General features: G+C 37.5%; 1 protein-coding gene across 4 annotated transcripts in view; it reads right to left on the reverse strand.

Moving 5' to 3' along the window:
- LOC111872982 overlaps positions 1-10,293 on the reverse strand; it is a 62,435-nt gene extending 52,142 nt beyond the window's left edge. For all 4 annotated transcript variants that reach the window (XM_023867323.2, XM_023867324.2, XM_023867322.2 and 1 more), the window contains exons 1-5: positions 9,831-10,293; positions 9,018-9,137; positions 8,221-8,483; positions 7,069-7,260; positions 2,484-2,593 (exon numbers count right to left, since the gene is read on the reverse strand). In XM_023867323.2, coding sequence (XP_023723091.1) covers positions 2,484-2,593; positions 7,069-7,260; positions 8,221-8,483; positions 9,018-9,113 — 661 coding nt within the window. In that variant the 5' untranslated portion in view covers positions 9,114-9,137; positions 9,831-10,293. The remainder of the gene's footprint in view (positions 1-2,483; positions 2,594-7,068; positions 7,261-8,220; positions 8,484-9,017; positions 9,138-9,830) is intronic.
- Positions 10,294-10,345: the final 52 nt, after the last annotated feature.

Raw genomic sequence — 10,345 nt, forward strand, 5'->3', positions numbered from 1 at the left:
GTGAAGCCACAACCTCCACCCTCCCTCATGTTCGGGTTAGAACCTGTTCAGTCCTGTCTGGAAGTTGCTAGAGTGATGAGTGAACAGAAGGTATTGCGGAGCGTGGCACAACGCATTGTGATCAAATTCCGTTGGAGAAAACATCCTGTCCGCTGAAATTCACCACAGACTCCAACAACAGTATGGGAAAGAGTGTCTCTCATGGACCCATGTGTTTGAGTGGTGTAAGTGCTTCAGAGAGGGCAGAGAGCGCGTGGAGAATGAACAGCATGATCGTCGGCCGCGAACATCTGTCACAAAGCCAAACACTGATCGTGCAGATGCACTTATTCGTGAGAATAGGTGCGTCACTATCAAGGAACTTGGAGCAATGCTGTCCATCAGTGTTGGTAGTGTAGAAGAAATCATGAAATACCACCTGCACTATCGCAAGGTGAATGCACGGTGGGTACCACGCACTTTGACGGACATGAACAAAATGATGAGCATGCAAGTTGCCAGTCGTCTCCTACGGCAGTTCAAAGACGAAGGTGATGCATTTTTGAAGTCTACAGTGACCACTGATGAAACGTGGGTGCACGACTTCATTCCCGAGTCCCAGCAATCATCACGCGAGCGGCAGCACACCAGTTCTCCCAAACCCAAGAGAGCGTGGACGAGCTGTTCGGCAGGAAAAGTGATGGCAGTGTTCTTCTGGGACTGGCAGGGGGTTACCATGTAAACTTTCTGACAGATGCCAGAACAGTCAATGCAGCTTATTACTCAGACCTCCTGGCAACAGACATGAAGGAAAAGATCCGATCCAAGCGGAAGTGAGGTGGAAAGCAGGTAGCCTTCCTTCAAGACAATGCATGCCCCCATACGGCCAAAACAACAATGGAAACCCTCCGGAAATTGAAATGAAACCTTCTGACACATCCGCCATACAGTCCCGATTTGGCACCAAGTGATTTCTACCTGTTCAGAAGGCTCAAATCAGACTTGCAAGGCATGCGGTTTGTGGACGACGCCGTCATCCAGAATGTTCGGGAGAGGATATGCCGCGAACCACAAAACTTTTCTGAAAAGGCCATCAGGATGCTTCCAGAATATTGGAAAAAATGTGTTGACTCCAGAGGGGAGTACGTTGAAGACTGACATGTGCAAGTAAGTGTTTGGCAATTTTGGTTTAAAAAAAAATCAGTCCCGGTCATATTTGAACCACCTTGTATTTTTACACATATAAGGAGAACAATTACAGTACAATTACAGAACGTATAGTGTCAATTCTGACAACTAGATGAATACTGGAAAACATACAGGTTTTTTATAAATAATGATAGTGCTCTCTGAACTTTCACAGCTTGACCGACCCTTTCATTGGAGGAAATGAAAACTATATATACAAGATATGAGACTTTCACAGCAGTGTAGATTCATACTATAGTCTTCTGGGTTATGACACCTTGTAGTTCATGTCTTCATTTATTTATCTATCTGTGCAATTACTTATTTGTAGTTTATTTAATGACACTATCATTGTACTGGTTTTTATTTATTCCACTGTAAAATTCCGTTGATCCAATCTAGGCTACAAATACGCCTGACGGATATAGAACCAGTCGCAGATAAGTAACTAAAATACACATGCTATGAAAAAAATCATAGGCCAGACCAAACAATAAACCAAACTGTTTATCTTCCTACTTTAACATTAAACATAACATCTTAAATTTAATATTATAAAAAATCATCATAACAAAAGGTAGATGATAACATATTTATGCCAAAATAAAGCACCTATGATAGATAAAACCTTCATTAAAATTAGTAATTACTATTAAAAGAATCCTTCAGTGAATAAAATTAATTCAACAGAAGGTAGTTTTTTACAGTATTTTTAAATTGATTCTTATTATCAGACAATTTTTTTATACAAGGAGGTAAGTGATTAAATGCCTTTATACCTATATAATAAACACCATTTTTATACGTGGTTTATTTTATGACACTGTCTGTTATCTTAGACTACATAGCAATCACTGGTTAGATAATCCAATAAATAATGAACTGGCAAGGATGCTTAAGGAACCAGCCATGGCCTAATTTTGGATATTACCTCAGCATTTGTCTCAAGGGAATATGGAAAAACATGAGAAACCTCAGTGTAGATAGCTGGTGCCCCAGTCAAGATTATACCTAACCAAGACATAAGTGTTACTGCTTGAACCAGCTTTCTTACTGACATATAATCTATAGGGTACCTTGGCAATGGAGACGGTATATTCCTTTGGCATTATGATATTGACCTACACAATGTCATAACCCACATGAAAACAACATGAAACACGCAAAACTTGGTACAGTGAGATTGGTGATTTTAACAATCCAGACAGCACTAATGTCCTGAAATGTATTCATAACCAAACACATACTGCTTACAACAAAATACCCCACTAATGAGCAAACAAATTAAAAACATTCATTGCATTTTAATGGCTTACTGGTGACAGGAGTATGCTGGCACTGCTTCCTGAGATAATCCAACAAACTGCCAAGTGGGGCAAGCTCTGTGATCATCATCATACGATTCGTGAGCACAACACCATATAACCTATCAACATACAGGAAGTACATTACATTATATGCATGATCATCAACAGTCTCTACACATTCTCTGAAGTCATACATACCAAAAACTTTCCTTTCATGCATTATAAGGTAAGAAATAGAATTAGAATTTATTTCCAGACATTATACCATAATTTTCCTGAAGGGACTGAGTAAAATTATGAAAAACATGTCATAAAAGACAGTCTTCAGCTGGAATTTGAACTGGGTGCTTCCTAAATGTAAGTTAATCAGGTCCTGGCATCTCATTCCACTGCCTTGGGAATGACCTGAGGTGACTTCTTATGAGATTCATTGTGGACCAAATGACTCTGGAACAGGTTTTTCTCTAACTACTCTAGTTTTCCCCAGATAATCATTATTCCACCACTGTTTCATACTAAACCAACACTGCCCCCTGAGGTATGCAATAGCCCTGGCCAGGCAGCAAATTATCACATCCCAAGTCTTTCATTTTGGGGTTCCATTTCTGACCTGGCACCAGGCTGATTACAGGGTAGAAAAGCCAGTTTATGCAACACTGCTGTAACTACAAATTTTGCAATGTGTCAGGCATAGAAATCTCAGTTCATGTTTGCTGACTCATAATAAGGGCTAGGGACATATTTTGTCCCATGTGGAGTTGGTGGTCTCCCATCAGGTGCCTTTCCAGGTGGCGGATAGAGGAATGCTCACCACCTATATAGGTGGAGGGTACCAGTGAAATAAAATACTTTGGGCAGACCAAAACTGCTGCTGCTGCCCTACAGCTGTAGTGGGAACTAAAAGGGCTAGAGGTATGGGTATCCGCCAGAAAAACCCCTGGTACAAGGAAGCTATACATGGCAGTTTAAACAAAGGATATCAACCACAGACAATTGGATGCTGAGATAAAGATGAAATTATAGTGGCAACCCCAACAGATGTCAAAACAAGGTGGATAGAATATTTCCAAGAGCAGCTGGGTAAAGAGGATGATGATAATTAAGACGAAGAGCTTAAAGCCTATGAAAGGATAGAGGATGTCAAAAGTGGAACATATAGTAATATAGATGAACTTGTGAAGACACCAATATCAGAAGACACAGACCAAATAATCAGGAAACAGAAAAGAAACAGATCCAATGGAGAAGATAATATAATACTGGAAATGCTTATTCATGCTGGTTTAGAACTTGAAGAATTATACAAGTTGATTAAACAAATAGGGGAAGAAGAAAGCATATCATCTGCTTGGAAAACAGGTTTAGTTTGCACCATTCATAAAAAAGTAGACAAATCTGACTGCAATAATTACAGAGGTATAACCTTACTTAACACCACATACAAAATTGTGACAAGTTTGATAAATATGAGAATAATGCAGATTGAAGAAGACAAACTTGGAGAATACCAGTGTTGGTTCCGTAAAGGAAGAAGTACAACAGATCAAATGTTTGTGCTGCATCAAACAACAGAGAAATTTCATGAGTATGGGAAAGGTCTGCACTATAAGAATGAATTTGATGTAAGAAGAAATAAATTAACACAAGCTATGCATGAAATGGGAATACCAACAAAACTCATTAACTTAACAATGATGACACTACATCAAACATATGCTAAGGTGAAGTTAGGAATTGAGACTCGAAAAAAGTTCGGATATTATAGTGGTGTTAAGCAGGGTAATGGTCTGGCAACCACGTTATTTAACATAGTATTACACACCGCAATCAAAAAGATAGACAAAAGAGGCAACATATTCACAAAACTGAGTCAAATTTGTGCATATGCTGATTATGTAATAATTATGACCAGAACAAAAAATGAATTGCAGAGAGTATCTCTGGCTTTAGAAAAGGAAGTAAATCAGCTTGGCCTTTTTACAAACATAACAAAAACAAAGTACATGCGTCTTAATACAACTAAAGATGTAAATATAAGAGAGAGGAAATTATGTATTGGAGACAAAGAATTTGAAATGGTACAGAAGTTTAAATATCTAGGTGCAGTAATAGATGAGAAAAATAATATAACACACACCATACAAGAAAGAATACACACTGATATATTGGCTTTCTGGACTTTATCCATCGTCCTGGTTTTTAAGATAACAAATAAAAACACGACGTTTCGGAAACTGGATCTGTTTCCGTCCTCAAGTGAAGGAAAAGGGAAACACCTATTCTGTTGGGTCCGTTAGCCTCAATCACTGGACGATTCTGACGATGGTGTATAACACACTGATATATTGGGTTTCTGGACTTTATCCATCGNCTGTGTTATACACCATCGTCAAAATCCTATAGTAACTACTTAAGAAAGAATACAATCCAGCAATGAGGCATATTATGCCAACCTACAGTTATTAAAATCTAAGGATATAAATAGGAATACAAGCTACAAACTCCGCGGTTTTAGTCCGCAAGCAGACTATACTGACAAACTGAACAACCGCCACTTGTCAGCGAAGTTAATGCCAACTTTTGCAGATAGAGAGTGTTATGTGGTCAGTGCAACAGTTCCCCATGGCTGTTATTCTCGGTTTTCTAGACCGGAGTGGCTATTTCCGTAAAATAGCTCCTCAGTTATCCTCACGAGGCTGAGTGGACCCTGTTCCAGACCCACTACTTCTCTGAAAATCTGGTAGCGCCGGGAATCGAACCCGGATCTCTGGATATGTAGCTAGAAACTCTGACCACTAGATCACAAAGGCAGTCTGAAAATGAATATATATAAAACATTAACACACCCTATAGTAATATACAGCAGTGAGACATGGGTGTTAAAGGAAGAGGATGAAATTAATTTAAGAAGGTTTGAAAGAAAAAAGATTAGGAAAATATATGGGCCATTAGAACAAGAAGAGCAGTGGAGAATTAGATGAGATACTGAAGAAAGATGATATACAGTCAACTCTCGATTATCCGGGGACAGATTAACCGGTTTGCGGCTTAACCGGGGCTACTGAGACTTTTTTGAGGCTTATATGTTGTTTAATATTCATTCACTTTAGTTTCACATGGCGAGTTGTAACACTATTTTCGCACTAGTGTGAACCGAGCTCTGCATTCTTTGGTCCCGTTATGCTAACACAATGTTCTAGGGTAGGAGTGAAAGAATGCAAGGATTTGTGGAAAGTTTCAAGGACAGATAAATCGCCCCAGTTAGAATCTTTGTATCAATCTTCAAGTGTGTTAGCAAAATGTCAGGATGTAAAAGGAAGCGTGTTGTGTTAAGTATTCAACAGAAAAAGGAAAATGCCGCGAAAAAGTAAACAACAATATTAACTTTTTCTAAGTGTTAATATTCGTAAAAAGTGTTGGATGTTGTTGAAGACTGTGATTGAAATAACTAATTCATACTTCAGTGTAATGTAAAAAAAGTATTAAATAGGCCATGAGATGACATAAAAATGAGGTTGAATAAATTTAAATACAGGCAAGCCTACAATATTATGAAGGTACAGTATTACAGTACTACTTTTAATAAAATTTGTCTTAACCGGGTTTTCGATTAATCGTGATTTCCATCTCCACCATTATCCCGGATAATCGAGAGTTGACTGTAGTTAGATTTATAAAGGCAAGAAGAATCAACTGGCTGGGACATGTAGAAAGAATGGATGGTAAAACAGTGCCATGGAAAATATTGTATGAGAAGATCTATACTAAAAGAGTAAGAGGTAGACCAAAATTGAGGTGGTTTGATGATGTCAGAGAAGACCTTAGGATATTGAGAGTTAACGACTGGAGATCCATTGTGATGGACAGAGATGCTTGGAGCCTGCTGGTGCAGAGGCCAAGATCCACAAAGGGCTGTAAAGCCAGCTGGTGTGGTGTGTGTGGAGTGGACATACTTTGTTGGACCATAAAAAGAACAAAGAAATTATGAGAGAAGTACAAACCCATAAATCACAGAATTTACAGAATAATACAGATGAAACTAGGAGTATGCTGATAAACTCTGACAAGATTCCAAAATATCAATACAAGATTACAATATCAACCAAAAGGAAAAAGAAGTTTGGAAAGATCTCTGAAACAATGTACGAGTTCTGTTTCATAACATACATAACGGGTTTCAACAGACCTAATGCTAGAGATGATGATGATTGCTAGTACATAGTGATCTATACATTGACCTGCTCCGAACTTTTATGTTTCAAACCTCACTCTTACAAGCTGTAAATCAAACTTGAACAAAAATTAAAGAAAAATAAAGACATTCATTCTAGCAAATTATAAACTCCTGTCATCTGCTGTTCCTTATGTGAACTACCAGAAGTCATGTCAAAAAATGTAAAGAGCAAAGTTCTAACATTCAGCACACAATCATAAAGCGGTGGTAAATTTTTCAAGTTGGTAGCAAAAAGTTTCCACCAATTGGCTTGTACAGGAAACATTATGATGTTGGAATCCTTTGAACCCAGCCTTTGGATAATATGAATTCTTGTTTAACATGTTAACAGAACTTTTTTTATAGAATTAATTACACTACCGTATAAGGTTTGGATGATCCAACTGATGCATGGCTTGTACTTCCTTCACAAAGTCTTCAAACACTCCAGGCTGACTAAGAGCATCTTGCTTTAAAACTTTCACAGCTACAGGCTGTGATCGTCCACTTGGAGTTGTCCATTCACCTCTCCTTACCACACCAAATGAACCATCACCCAGCTTCACAGACAGGCTATAGAGAATAATGAAATAACTGAACTGACTTGAGATATGGCACTCCAACTACAATGGTTAGAAGAGAAGTCTTCTGGGCTCTAACGCCATGCAGTTCAACTTGTCACCTGATATTTATTTATTTTTTTTGGTTTCTTGGTTGCCTTACTCTTCAACCCTGAAGATTGAGGCACTACATCTCTATCATTGTATCAAAGTGGTATTTACTATACTGGTATTAAAATTTTTAATAAATTACCACTCGAATTAAAAGAGCTTGTACAGATGCCCAAAATTTTTAAGAGTTCCTTAAGAAGACATCTGGTGTTGCACTGTTTTTACAAACTGGAGGGATATTATTGTATAAATTGTTAATACGTTCTTCATTTGCATTCAATTTTTTGTAATCATATTCATTTTAAGGAGAAAGCTCTAGATCGCATTAAGTGGAGGAACTCGTTTTGGAAGAGACTGTGGACCTGTCGTCTTGACAGATTACAGATGAATGAATTTATTTATGTTCTATATCAATGTTATGTATATTTTACATTATGTTGCCTAGACTTGTTCCAACGATTAATTGGAACATTTGTTCTGATATGTGATTCATTCTATATCCAGTGGTTTGTGAATATACTTCTCAACCTGTATCTGGATCTGCTTGAATCTGAAATATATGAACAATGAACAATCCTTCAAGATGTCAGGCTCTCTTTGACTACATAGTGTTACAGCCCACAAGACTGTTTCTTCATAGCTACCATCATGAAAACTTCATTTTCTACAATGGATCCAGTTCAGTAATCAAAACAGTAATTTTAAATACATATTTGGTAAGCATGATTAACAGAGAAACAAGTGTAACTGTTGCACTTCTAGTGGAAATACAAATTTCCATAGTGTTTAAAATTAATCTGGATTCTTGCAAACTTCCAAATACATCACCATATTCATACACTTTTTAATTTTCCGTTCTGACCTGACATCTTTTTCCTGAATAAGACACGTCAGGCTTATAGAGGTGAGCCCATCATCACTGTGAATGCCTCTCCTGCTGGTTCCAGTCTTGCCTCCACCTGTACTTCCTGTTGCTGGGATCAGTTTTGTCAGGATATTTCGTTTCCACTGTTGTGTCCTGCGCTTCTTCACAGCCTCAATCAGACGCCTCACTCCAGGTTTACTCATACCAATTTTTTCTAAGTCTTCAGCTTGGACATAATCGAAATGGGTTAAACGAGTCACCTATTACAAAATAGAAAAAAACAAATTACTCTCAAATAATTCAAGAAATTAAAAATAAATTCCCATTCTCTTCCTTAACACAGCCATAAAAACAATATATCTTAGTGAGAGTTCTCACTCATACTTGGCATACTATAACTAGCCCCCTAACACCTCACGATGAACACAAAACCACTCTCTGAAACATGGTTTGGAAAAACTCAAAATGATGGACAATGTCCAACATAACAGCCACAGTTATAAGCACTAACAACATTCACTTCTCACAAATATGCATGGCCATTATGTTGCTGTTGATGGCATGGAGTTAAAATGTAATCTTCAAAGGCAAGATATTCGTACAAAGTTTCACAAAAATCAGTCAATCATTATCTATAATACTGTAGTCTGCAACTGAATCAGGGAAAAAACAAACAAATGAATAAAAAGATTTAGTTTGTTAAGAGGATTCTCAAGGAAGAAAACTGTTTCGCTGTTAGGACAACAATCATTTTTCACATTTAAACAAATTCTTCTTTCGCCAAGTGAAATCACCTGCAAATCATCTCTAATTCTTGTGAAGAACTGTTCCAATTGCACATCCTGCAGCAACTCGTACAGCCACTCAATGCCACCTTCATCAGCTGCCATTTTATAAAGTATGCATGTACACTTCTAAAACAAAAATAGAAATATACAGTATTAGAGCATCTGTTGTGTCTTTCCAACAGATTCAGAGGGGAAGTTCCACCGACACAACTATTGCATACAGCTGAACTGATATGAGAACACAGTATACAATTAATTCAGCTGTATATAACAGTGGCATTCCTGCAACCTCTCTATGCAAAATGAAATTATGATTACTTCTCAACTATACATCACTAGAACATCCTACAAAAAACATATCATACTGATAATACAAATAAATCCTGCCAACATAACTGGTCACTCATTGTTCCGTATTTCAAACACACCCATTTATGGCCAGATGTAAGTATATAATGTTTAATTTATGAACTTGTAGAAGTCTTTTGACTCTTTGTATGGCACACAGCACCTAGCTAAGCTGAAGACACCATTAAATTACACCATCAACTCCTAACACAATGATGAACTGGCTGGACATCAAATTGACATAATGACACTTGATTAGTTGCAGCACCCTGAATGAATGGAGACGTAAACTGCTGTACTATCACTGAGAACAGCCCACCAAGGTCAATTCTCACTGTATTCCAGCTAGCAGCAGCTTCCACATGCATAATCTGTTACTGAACTATAAAAATACCAGGTTATGGAATTGATTTGTCATACATATCAAATTCTAGGCAAGCATGCAACTAATAACTTCCCAACGTTTCTTACTTGAAAAGTACTAAAGTAAGGTGATCCAGTCAAGTTCCGTAATTCACTTCTTATTTATTACATCAACAGTAATTGCCCTTGATGCTAAAATGTTGAAGGAAAACATTGAAAAATGACATTCTATTTGCTTCAGTGTGAAACTGAGTCATTTCCTACACATGATGATAAATATCTGGCTTAAAACGTCAGACTACATAATGAAGTTTGACAGCAAGGAGTACAACTGGATATTTCATGGTACATGGAACATACGAAATCTCCTAGCACACATACAAAACGACGTTCCATATAACTTTCACTCAAACAAAAGCCACTTTAATGCACTCAGACACCCTTCTGTGCAAGGGTCTATACGCCATTCAAAATTTAAGTTTGCCATTTATAAAACGTTTAATGACGTTAATTCTGTCTCTTTCGATTTCCGAAAACCTCACTAACATCGTTAACCATCATTAACACACACTGCGATAATACAAAAAAAAAAACAGTTTCCCCTCTATGGTGCGCTCCGAAGG

The sequence above is a fragment of the Cryptotermes secundus genome, unplaced genomic scaffold (assembly GCF_002891405.2).
Source record: "Cryptotermes secundus unplaced genomic scaffold, Csec_1.0 scaffold1277, whole genome shotgun sequence".
In the NCBI taxonomy this organism is placed as follows: Eukaryota; Metazoa; Arthropoda; class Insecta; order Blattodea; family Kalotermitidae; genus Cryptotermes; species Cryptotermes secundus.